The sequence below is a fragment of the Serpula lacrymans genome (assembly GCF_000218685.1).
Source record: "Serpula lacrymans var. lacrymans S7.9 unplaced genomic scaffold SERLAscaffold_3, whole genome shotgun sequence".
NCBI classification, from domain to species: Eukaryota; Fungi; Basidiomycota; class Agaricomycetes; order Boletales; family Serpulaceae; genus Serpula; species Serpula lacrymans.
The window spans coordinates 2,483,892-2,495,707 of NW_006763292.1; the positions used below are offsets into that span (position 1 = coordinate 2,483,892).

The 11,816-nt window shown below is 46.9% G+C and overlaps 5 protein-coding genes across 5 annotated transcripts; 1 reads left to right on the plus strand and 4 right to left on the minus strand.

Moving 5' to 3' along the window:
• Nucleotides 1–1,053: 1,053 nt before the first annotated feature.
• Nucleotides 1,054–1,459, minus strand: SERLADRAFT_459330 (uncharacterized protein; the record flags this gene model as incomplete). The annotated part of the gene is made up of 1 exon (XM_007314806.1): nucleotides 1,054–1,459. One exon carries the CDS (start codon nucleotides 1,361–1,363, stop codon nucleotides 1,169–1,171), a length of 195 nt encoding a protein of 64 aa, XP_007314868.1.
• SERLADRAFT_459332 (uncharacterized protein) lies at nucleotides 1,452–3,198 on the plus strand (the record flags this gene model as incomplete). The annotated part of the gene is made up of 8 exons (XM_007314807.1): nucleotides 1,452–1,677; nucleotides 1,730–1,760; nucleotides 1,826–1,887; nucleotides 1,961–1,967; nucleotides 2,019–2,091; nucleotides 2,148–2,166; nucleotides 2,229–2,321; nucleotides 2,379–3,198. 8 exons carry the CDS (start codon nucleotides 1,660–1,662, stop codon nucleotides 2,724–2,726), a joined length of 651 nt encoding a protein of 216 aa, XP_007314869.1.
• Nucleotides 3,160–4,471, minus strand: SERLADRAFT_413475 (uncharacterized protein; the record flags this gene model as incomplete). Its single annotated transcript, XM_007314808.1, has 4 exons — nucleotides 3,160–3,566; nucleotides 3,632–3,705; nucleotides 3,771–3,865; nucleotides 3,966–4,471. The coding sequence occupies 4 exons, from the start codon at nucleotides 4,089–4,091 to the stop codon at nucleotides 3,160–3,162; spliced, it is 702 nt and encodes a 233-aa protein (XP_007314870.1).
• Nucleotides 4,472–4,844: 373 nt separating this feature from the next.
• SERLADRAFT_434584 (uncharacterized protein) lies at nucleotides 4,845–5,805 on the minus strand (the record flags this gene model as incomplete). The annotated part of the gene is made up of 4 exons (XM_007314809.1): nucleotides 4,845–5,273; nucleotides 5,329–5,377; nucleotides 5,452–5,546; nucleotides 5,620–5,805. 4 exons carry the CDS (start codon nucleotides 5,803–5,805, stop codon nucleotides 4,845–4,847), a joined length of 759 nt encoding a protein of 252 aa, XP_007314871.1.
• Nucleotides 5,806–6,065: 260 nt separating this feature from the next.
• Nucleotides 6,066–7,129, minus strand: SERLADRAFT_380636 (uncharacterized protein; the record flags this gene model as incomplete). Its single annotated transcript, XM_007314810.1, has 4 exons — nucleotides 6,066–6,350; nucleotides 6,445–6,581; nucleotides 6,642–6,842; nucleotides 6,870–7,129. Coding segments are annotated over 2 exons (200 nt in total), but the record flags the coding sequence as incomplete, so codon positions are not given.
• Nucleotides 7,130–11,816: the final 4,687 nt, after the last annotated feature.

The window sequence follows — 11,816 nt, forward strand, 5'->3', positions numbered from 1 at the left end:
TATAATTGTGCATAAATCTATATGAAAAGTTGTGAATGTGTCCGGTAATGTCTGAACACAGGCCCATCATCGCATGACATCAGTGCACTCACAATCATATATCTCAATACATGTGCTCAAGTGCTCGACACAACTTGAGTTAACTCTGCTTCCATCTCATAACACAAGACACGCTGACTCAGTGAGTTGTTTACTCTTGTTGATAATATGATATCATTTATAGCTTTCTGTTGACTTTGAGAGATTTTAAACAACACTCTAGATCTTTCTCTCTGAACTACATCCTGCATATTTGTTCCTTGTTGCCACTGTAAGTACTTCCCACCACTATATGTGCATAAATATACTCAACCATAATCTTTTCAGCAACATTCACGTGCTTGGCTGTATGCGCTGTAAGGTATTATGTACATCTATGCTACTACTACTGCTGTTCACAGCCATACTCTTTTTAGGTCCAACATTCACGCACTTGGCTATATGCGGTGGAAGATATGTATCTGTTCTGTTTCACATATACTATGCTAATATACTCATTAAATTCTCACTTTACTCTTGCTGCAACCTGTTGGGTAAAAGAAGTGGTGAGTTGTATACTCTTTAGATTGTTCTCGCGCTGTGTTTTTTTATATTGAAACGAATAGAATTATATTGATATTCTCAAATTTTTACCCTGAGATGTGCTACAACAAATTCTATATGATTCTATATGATTCTAAAGCTATGAAGAATCTCTATTGAATTATATCGAAAAATATCGTGAATACTGCCAAATTTCTACATAATTCAATACAGGCCAATACAATTCTATATACATCAATTCCAAAGTCAGCTAACCTGTTAGTTTTTTGCATTGATGCGTCATTTGCACAAATTATACAGATTTATATAGAATGACTTTTCACTGGGCCTGGTTACCTGACGGTACCAGGAATATGCCATGGACCGGAGTACCAAATGCGGCAACCGCGGCATCTAAAAGGGAGTCATTCCAAATGACTCGCATGGATTATTTCAGTGCTTGCCGTCGACAAAACGGCTCATTGCACCCACGAGATGACATGGCTGATACGAGGAGAGAAGCCGGCGGTGGTGGATATGCGACGATGAGCAGTTGTCCGTCATGATCCGCGCTATCGAATGCACACGCTGTCTTCCCTCGAGGCGATTATCTTGGACAAGAGAGGTTGATACTGTGGTTCACACCCGGCACAGGGGGGCCGGGTACCGTATCAGGACTAGCTGGGGCCAAGGTGGGAGGACAGAATGGTAATGTCTCTACCGGCGAATTCGGATGGGGCCCGCTGCACCAGAAAGCTATGTAGAAATACAGAAGAGAGTGATTACGGAGAAGAGAGGCCATGGGTGAACCGGGGAAAGGAAGGGGAACAAGGCGGTGGGATGCTTACATAAGGGAGTGTGTAGGGCGCAGTGGCTGTTGTATAAACCTTGGTCTTGCTCACAGGCAGTGTTGACGAGCTCACGTTTGTGCTGAACAACCAGCACTTGTTTCTCTTTCTTTTCTCTTTTCTCTTTCTTAAATACATCCTTACCCATCTTTGTAATCCTCGCTTTTCTTTTCTTCGCTCTGGCGACACAACTGTCTCACAGTAAAAGTCCGATCCGAATAACTGTACCACTCACTCCTTCTATCTTGCCATGGCCACACAGAACCCAGTAAGCATTTCTCCCCCTCTCTCCTCCTCATTCCTCAGCCTTTTTCTGCTAGATTCGCAGGAAGCTCGTCATTGTCGGCGACGGTATGTCGTGCCACTCTCTTGCGCTTCTTCTCAGTAACCACCATATGTCCATCCCCCATATCTAGGTGCCTGTGGAAAGACCTCTCTTCTCTGTTCCTTTGCTCTGGGTGAATTTCCTAAAGAATATGTGAGTCACTCCTCTGCTGCGCTTTCACCGCTCCACGCTCTAAATCGGGAGTCTTTGCCCTCTCCTCTTCCAGCAACCAAGTGAGTTTCGTGTTCTGACCCTTGCCGCTTCCCACTTACCCATCTTCATAGCCATCTTCGAAAATTATGTCGCTGAGATCAGACTAGACGGAAAACCCGTACAGTTGGCCCTGTGGGATACTGCGTTCGTATTCCCTTTGCTTTCTCTCCTAACCCAAGCTTATCTCTGCTATTCCACAGTGGTCAAGAAGAATATGAAGTATGACCATTCTATCCCATGCCTTGCCTTGTGAATGAGCCATACTGATTGCCCTCCATTAGCGTTTACGACCCCTCTCATATTCAAAATCTCACGTGATCCTAATCGCGTTTGCCATCGACACCCCTGATTCTCTCGAGAATGTGACAGTCAAAGTACGTCTTCCAATTATCTCGGCGATGGTCGCACACCATTGACATGTTCCGCTTCAGTGGATTGAAGAAGTGAGGACGATATGCGGCCCCACCATCCCCATTCTCTTAGTGGGATGCAAAGCGGACTTACGACCTCCGCCCAACTCATCAAACAGCGGCCAATATGTTTCTCGGGCACAAGCAGAACGAGTAGCTCAAGAGATTGGTGCGCGGGCGTACAAGGAGTGTTCAGCACTCAAGATCGAGGGTGTCGATGACGTATTTGAGGCTGCTACGCGGGCGAGCATGCTCATGCGAGAGGGTGTGCCTTCGTCGGCGCACCATAGGAGGAAGAGCAGCAACAGGAATGGGGTGCCGAATGGCGAAACTGCAAGCGGAGGGCTCAAGTGCTGCGTCATATGTTAATATGCGTGGTTTCCTGATTAGTATACATAGGCCGTCGCCGATGGACCGTGGACCCCCCATAGCTTTCTTACTTTCTCCAGTATTTGATACTTTTGGAGCACTCGCACAAACTGTCTAACAGTTGTGTTAGAGTGTCTCCCCCTCGATTTTGTTAATATCCATAGGATCTCCCATTCGTCTCATACTTGTTATGCATAGTACCATCTTGCTTACTTTTATAACCTGTTGCTTGTAAGCCATGTCCCTACATTTGTTCATGCATGTCTTGGAGCCCGATGGACGGTACACCACAGGTTACGTTTTTTTACACAGTATGACAGACGTATATTACACTTCATTCTTTGAAAGTTCGAGTACATGTACATGTTGTATGCAGAGATTGATCTGATTCCGTTTTCTGAATAATCCTATTTCCGCCTTCCTATCAACACCCCTAGAAGTAGGCAGGATGATAGTTTGTTTCGCGTGTACCCCTTGAGATATTCAAATCTCGAAGTCGTCCATGCTCCACATCATACACCCATCCGTGCACAAACACATGTCGAGCCTGCGGAGGCTGATCCCAAGCCTCGAGGATCGTCTCCGTCTGGCTCACCAGGTGCACCTGCGTCCGCACGTTCTCTTCCACCAGCATGCGCAACGCATCTTCGGTCTCGAGGGCGAGGGCGGCGATGGGCATGGCCAGCTCTGAGAGGGGCGCGAGCCATTTGTTGATGTGGGCATCCGGGGGGAGGGTATCGATGACGGGAGGGGGCACGCTCGAGCCTGTGTTGATGGCCTTTTGGGCGGCGGCGTATCCGGCTTCGGCGCCTCCGCAGTGAGTATGGCCGACGACGATGACTGAAATTACGAAAGGTGAGACGAAACGGTCGGAAGAGCATTCTCATCAGTGCAGGGAAACGCACCGTGCTCCACACCAACGTGTTTTACGGCATAGTAGAGGACTGAAAGGAAGCTGTCGTCATCAATGTGAGCTTGACTGTGCAAAGGTATCATGGCGTTAGGATGGTTGGGCCTGTAGTCAGATGAAGGGGGGAAACGTACTTTGCGATATTTCTAGTCGCAAAGACGTCGCCAGGCATAGAAGACGTTATCACAGATTCTGGCACCCTGGAATCGGAGCACCCAATCCAAAGAATCTAACCATGGGGATAAGACCAAAAGTGGCACAATCAGATAAAATGACCAGGACCAGAAGGTTATGTATCGCATGCATGCACAGCGAAACCTCGCACTCACTTTCGGCCACTGGCCTTCTGCCTCCCCTTTGAAAAACCCAGCTCCGGCTGCGGATTTGAGCGTTCTCGCCCACTCTTCGTTGCCGGAGAGGAGGCGAGCGAGGATGGCGGGTGGTTTTGAGGCCATGGTTGTGTCAGTGTGGAGGGGGCACTAGGATTGTGGGGGTGGTTGAAGCTGGGACTTGAAGTGGAGATTTTATAGCTGGGGAATAGCTAGGGGGGGTATTCATAGCCTTAGCTGGATAGTAAAAATAGGCAGGTATGGCAGGACAGATACGGTGGTGGGCTATGGCTGTACTGGCTCACGGAGATCGGCCAGCTCCTGTGGTCCATTCGAGATGTAGTAAGGAAGTGAATTCGACGGAGCGCACAAGCAGATGAGCATGTTTCCTGTTCAAGAAAAGAAGGTCCTATTCCACTTGCTATTGCAAAAAAGATTCGACGGAGCGCACAAACAGATGAGCATGCTTCCTGTCAAAAAAAAGAAGCTCCTATTCCACCAAGGCCTACTTGCTACTGGAAAAAGATTAGCAGGCACGTTGCGTATACGTTGCACTCTCGCTCACATCAAGATCTGCAGTCTGTCCAACGTCCGAGGCCTTGCATCGTGGCCATGTACAAGGCGCCTTCTGAAGCCTACTTTGGGAAAAAATCACAATTGGTCAAGGTCGTTTTTCCATCTGGGTCGATTGGATGGCTCAGATGAGAAAGGGCTAAACGGTCAGAGTGTGAATGACCAAGTCAAGACAAGCCTCATGTCCATCAAAGATATGTATAACCTTGCAGTAACCACTGTAAAAGTAATACATATCACTCATCTAAAAATATATATGCCACCGAAGGGCTTCTTCTAGACTCTAATAGTCTCCCGCACGTGCGATTACAACAGGGGACCTCTCGAAACGCTCAAATCGCAAAGTCGTCCGCTCTCTATTTCGTGGACCCAGCCATGGACGTATACAGGCTTACCATGCGGAGGCTGGATCCAGGCATCGCGGATGGTATCCGTCTCGCACACCCTGGCCACCTGGGCTTTCACGTTCTCCTCCACCAACATACGCATCGCGGCGCTCCGCTCGAGCTTGAGGGGCGCGATCGGCATAGCGAGTGCTGTCACAGGCGCGAGCCATTTGTTGATGTGCGCATTGGGAGGTAGAGCGTCGAGAGTCGGGGGAGCTTCGGTCGCACCGCTGTTCATGGCATTTTGGGCAGCGGAAAGGCAAGCTTCGGCACCGCCGCATTGGGTGTGGCCGACGATGACAACTGTAAAACGGGGGACGGTGCGCGATAAAGAAGGTTGGAATAGCGTCTCAGTGCAAGATAATTAGAAAAGATGCACCGTGTTCTACGCCGACGTGCTTCACGGCATAGTAAAGTACTGAAAGGGCATTATCATCGTCGTTATGGAATTGACTGCCAAAAATAACGCAGGAAGAGGAGAGAAAAAATCAGTCATATTTGAGCCACCTCGTGAACTAGAGATTTACTTTGCAATATTCCTAGTCACGAATATGTCGCCCGGCTTGGAGGCGGTAATGACCGATTCAGGTACTCTTGAATCGGAGCAGCCAATCCAAAGAATCTTGATTGGCAACAAATACAAATTGTCAAGTTATCAGATAGAAGGCCTTCTGAAGATGATGATATGAGCTAACTTTCGGGGCCTGACCCATTGCAGAAGTCCTGAAAAAGCTTGGCTCGACATCTTCAACGGCCTTTGCCCACTCATCGTTGGCAGAGAACAAACGGGAGAGAACTGGGTGCTGCTGGGAAGAAGACATGGAGGTGCGGTTGAAAGGGCGTTGAAGGGAGAGAACGGCTGCTAGCTGACGATAAGGCATAAATTTATCAATGGTATAAATATATTAGTGATGGGATTCGGGATGGATATGATTCTTTTGGAGGCAACGGTCTGTAACCTGATGGCAATCAGAAAACAAATACAGCAAATTTCCTGTGCGTTATATGTATCGCATGCAAAGGAAGAGGAATGATGGTGTGCAGTCCGAGCTGGGTTATGAGGACACGTAGACAAAACTGTTCGGAGTTGTAAGTCATCAAACGTTTACCAAGCTTACAGGGATACATCAAAAAACTTCTGGAATGGGAGGGCTACAAGTAGGTTATGGAAATTAATCTTAGGCGAGGCCATTCAGCTGATCAAAGCAGGCATCGGATCGAGCGCCCATGATAAATTCGGAAAGCGTACGCGGGTGGCAGAAGCGTGAAAGGGACATCCGTGCAAAGTTCCATGTCTACATTGAACCATTCCTAACTCAGTTATCCTCTGGCAAACCAACATATACCCGAACGGCCTCTCGTTTGGCGTCTGTATCACCTTTGATAGGCAAGCCGTATGCCTTCAAAATCGCTTCGTAGCGCTCTTCTACAGACAGATTTAAACGATGCAAAGTCAGCAACAGATCCGAGCGCAGATACAGAGGGACACCATCTAGCTAATCAGGGAAAGAACACTCAACTCGTGACGTGCTCAAATTCTCCTCTCGTAGCCGGAAAATTCGGTGGCGGCTTCCCGTTAGCGGTTGGAGGTGCCTTGATCTTCGTCTTCAAAACTGTGCAGCGAGAATTGTGTAGTCGCGAGTACAGTCGAGACTGACTGGTCATTTCGGGGAATTTCAGAAAGTTTACAGAATTCTCTAAGAAACATAATCCATACTCTGCTTTCACTATCTCAGTAAGATCAGCGATCTTTTTGTCCAGATCTTCTCGTGACGGTCCACTCTCCGTGTCCAAGTGCGTAAATTGAATTTTCAATGCTTCAAATTCTGCACTCATACGCTGCTGCGTTTTTTCTATATCATCCAAGCGAGATTTGAGTACATTGATTTCCGGAGGTTGTTCTGTCGTGGTGAAAGCTGAAGGAGGGATCTGCGCAAGAGCTTGTGAAGTAGCGGCGATCTGCTCAGCCATTGCAGAAAAGGATGCTGAGAGACGATGTGGCCATAGAGGTGGATTAGGATGGACAGGGCCGTCGTTCGAGTTTCTCTCAGACGCCTCATCAAGGGTAGGGGTAGAAGATGCAGGAGCGGACTCGGCCAATCGTAAATCATTCAGAGATAGACGGGGTGCAGCAGAATCGCCGTTTGTCGTGGCCATGATGACGAAAGTCCAATAAGTGATAACAACGATGAGAGTCGAGGATTTATGCGAGAGAGCGAGGGACTTGTGGTGGGGACTTGCGGAAATTTGAATGCTCACGGCTATGCGCACATGAGATACCGACTGCCATTGTAGTATTGATTCGCAGGGATGGGTGCGAGAATTGGGCTAGGCTCCTACACGGCAGGAATCGAAAGGAGCTAATTGGCCATGTCATGCCAACCCCCTGAGAGATCCGTGACGGGCGTGAGCACTGGACAACACGCCGTACTATTTTCAGCTGATTGAATACCCATATACGTTCTTGCACAGGCTATATAACCTGTCAACACAGAAAAAAGTCAAAACCTTGATAATTCAAAAATAACAAGAAGGTAGTAAATACCAGATTGTCTTGACAGCTTGACTGGTCCCGATTTCATGCATCATTCTGCCTTCGACGAATGGCCTGGATTGGGATTTGAATTTGGAAGTATAAACATGGACGGATGAGCTGAAAATCCCGCCCATTATCAGTATGTCAACTCTGGTCTGGGCAGGGGACGGATGTCAGCTCCAATCTGCCAGTGCAACCGGAACAGCCAGAATTCCATTTTCGGTGCAAACCTGCCCATCATGACAGTTTGCTTGGAGGCAGAAAGACGGTAATAATGCGCTGAATGAAATATTTCAAGGTCAGCTAGAGCGGCTACCAGAGCTCTTCGACTGGGGAAACACTGCACAACAATGATAAGCATTACACCTGTTGAGATATTCTTTACCTACTCATTCATATATGCTTCTCATATGTTTTCTCTATTCTCTTTCCTCTAAAAACCGCTCTTTTGCACATTACATAATTATCGGACATTCCCACACCTACACAAAACTCGGACTTTCTTTTTCTCAACAACCTCAGTCTTCTAATAATCAGACTGAGGTATGCCATTTACACTTACATCACACTACAATAACTTACTTCTACCTTTTAGACATTTTCTCTTACAGGTTATGAGCCATGGTAGCAATCTCGACATGTCATTTTCCACAAACTCAAATTCTGCTTTTGTAGTCCCAAAACTAGCCAAAGATGGTTCAAACTGGGTCACCTATAGAACTTGTATTGTTACAGCCATAGGAGCTCAAGGACTAACTCAACACCTTAATGGCACTGCTCATCTGCCAAAATTCCTAGAGTATACTTGGGATAAAAATGGCATAGCCCAACAAAAAGATGGAACCACTGTCACAGAGGATGAAATTGACATCTATGAATCAAAGTTGGATGAGTATACACAAAAGGAATGCCTTGTTATGCAACAACTCTACTCCACAATTCATGACGGAACCCTCATCCACATCTCTGATAGATCCAATGCAGCCAAAATATGAGAATTCATCAGCCTCATGCATGAAGGGAAAACGGAAATGATGCAAATAGATGTGCGTTGCCGTCTCCAGGACATGAGATGCCCAGACAATGGCAATGTAAGATCCCACCTTGGGGAAATGATGAAACTGCGAGAGCAACTGGCTGGAATGGGTGCATCAATTGATGAAAAGGACTTCTCAGCCATGATACTCTCCTTGTAACGACCAAGAGTTTGTTACTCTGGCGCATAACTCAGACAAGCTATAGAGAGGATGATGAGGGAGTGGTTACCCTTTAGGCTTCAACAAGTTAGTTGTGAGGATACAACAGGAGGACTCGCTGAGGAGTCTCCTGGATCTATTGAGGTATATATACTAATACAGAGTGTTTGTACTTATATACTGTACAGTTGATAAAATCAGTGGCTGATGATGTCAGAGGGCGCAGCCCATGTGACCAGCTCCACTGCGTGAGAGACTTGTAGCTAAAATAAGAATAAAGGCAGTGTAGCGCAAGAAGGTGGAGTTTGAACAAAATGGAAAGTGCTGCATGGCACAGTGTGTGAAAACTACAGTATAAAGTTAAAGAGGAGAAATGAAACTTAAAGGTCCAAAAATGTGTATTGTAACACTCCTCACTTCCAGAATCATATCGACCCCTCCTCTCTTCCATAATTGCAGCTGCAAGTATTGTTACAATTAACATACCAGCACCTACTTACGCTTCACTTTTGTACTTCTACTTTTATTTTCCAAGTCACATGACCAGTCATGTGACCATTTACTTTACTTTACATTTTCAACTTTTCATAGTCACATGACCAGTCATGTGACATATCACCTGACCAGTGTCTAGACTATATACAAGAGCAATACATAGGGAAGGACAAGTCCTCCTGTTGTCTAGCACAACTAACTCACTGCAGCCTAAGGGGTAACCACTCCCCATCATCTTCTTTATAGTGTGTTCCTGTGTGCGCCAGAGTAAATAACTCTTGGTTGTTACAAGAATCACCAAAAATCAGCTGTCTTTGATAGACTTCACAGCCTACATCCTCGAGGAAGCAGACCATAGGGCAATCACATCTCGATCTAAAGGAGAAACATCCATGGCTGCAAAAATCACTGGCAGAGCCAAACATTGTGCAGAAAGGCACAAGAAGCTTAAATGTTTCAATCTCAGCTGCAAAGTCAAAACTGGTCACACAACAGAGAACTGTTTTGCACCCAGAGGTGGAAAAGAAGGGCAAGCACCAAAAAATAAATGCTCCACAAATGAAAGCTCCTCCAGCTCTGTAACGCAGACCAATATCCCTAAACCAGCAACTTCTGCAAACATAGCCAATGCACATAACCGAGATGATGACGGAATATATGCCTTTGCTGCAAATACAAGTACATCAGTCAACAGAGCCAGTATATCGGCCCACCTGGATCATGCAATCATTGATTGTGGAGCCAGTGACCACTTCTGCCCGGATCAGACAAAATTTAAAGACTACAAGTCCATTGAACCGATTCCCGTCAGCGCTGCAGATGGCTAATCTATGTTTGTCTTAGGCAAGGGCAACATTATGATCAATCTGCCAAATAGGAACAGGCACTCTCGCATTGTCCTACGAGAAGCCCTCCATTGCCCCAAAATGGCTGTAACAACCAAGAGTTAGTTACTCTGGCGCACACAGGAACACACTATAAAGGTAGTGGAAGATGGGGAGTGGGTACCCCTTGGGCTGCAGTGAGTTAGTTGGTATACAACAGGAGGACTCGCTGAGGAGTCTCCTGGATCTATTGGGGTATATATACTACTACAGGTTTGTTTGTACATGTGTACTATACAGTTGATGAAGGCAGTGGCTGATGATGTCATAGGGCCTAGCCCGTATGGCCAGCTCCACTGCGTGAGAGAGTTAAGTCTAAAAGTAAAAGAAAGGCAACACGGCGCGAGAAAGGGAAATGCCGCGTGGCACTTAAATTATAAAGTTAAAGCGGAGAATAAAAAGGAAAGGAGATGTCCGGAAATTGTGTTATCGTAACACTACCCCCCTTCTAAGGCTCGACTTCCAGGCGAGACCAAATTCCGGAGGTAGTGGTAAAATTTTCGGGCATAGGTTGAAAGAGGGAATTAAAAAGGTTTGAATCCATGCCTCTAAGCTTCCTGGGAGCTGAGGGATTCCTAGAATAAAATTTGCGAACAGCGTTGCGGGAGTTTTCCAGATGGGATTCTGGTTCCCACGTTCTGTCCTCGTCTCCGTAGCCCTTCCATAGGACCAGGAACTCTAATTTTCCACACTTCAAGCGTGCATCTACCACCCGTTCAACTTCGAACTCTTCTTCACCTTCCTGGGTGACTACTACCGGACCGGGCCAGTCTACGCGCTGTCCCGGCAGCGGTCCCTTGTAGGGTTTCACACGGCTAATGTTAACCGTGGGTACCACCCTCATTCGTTTTGGGAGTTCCAGCTCCACCGCATTAGGTTTGACTTCCTTAATCCGGTAAGGGCCAATCCACTTTTCGGTCAGTTTTCTAGACTGCCGGTCTTTTAATTTCAAGTGGTCGGTGTCTAACCAGACCAGGTCGCCGACCTTGTAATCAGGGGCCTTAAAGCGTCTATGCTCTGCCCTGTCTTTCATCTGCTCCGCAGTTTTAAATAGCACTTTGCGCGTTTCATCCAAGACAGACTTCATGTCTTTTGCCATGTTCCCAGCAGCCTCGTTTTTGCTTTTGCCAGGTTCTACACCCATTCTGGGGAGGTACGATCTAGTAACCTCGAATGGTGCCCTTCCTGTAGCCGAAGACTGTTTAATATTATAAGAGAACTGGGCTATCTTTAGCCACTTGGCCCAATCTGTCTGTCTGTCGTTCATAAATATCCGGAGATACTGTTTCAACTCCTGGTTGAGTCTCTCCGTTTGTCCATCGGTTTGCGGATGGAACGCCGTGGATAATTTAGGTTTGATGCCCAGCATCCGGCATAATTCTTTCGTAAATTTGCTAGCGAATTGCGGTCCTCTATCGGAGATTACCGTTTCTGGTAACCCATGGATTGACCATACGAAATCTTTAAATAGGTCTGCCGTACCGGCGGCGGTGATGGTTTTGTTGGTGGGTATGAATACCACTTCTTTGGAGAAGCGGTCTACTACCACCATTACTGAATCGTACCCGTTTGACTCGGGCAGATCCGTCGTGAAGTCCACCGATATATCCTGCCAGGGGCCAGCTGGTATCGGGTTCGGCATGAGTTTACCCGCCGGCGGTTGATGGGAATTCTTGGCCATGGCGCATCTCAGACAGGATTTTACATATTCCTGTACGTCTTTGACCATGCCAGGCCACATGTAGTTTCTGGAGATCAACTCCATCGTTCGTTGCCATCCA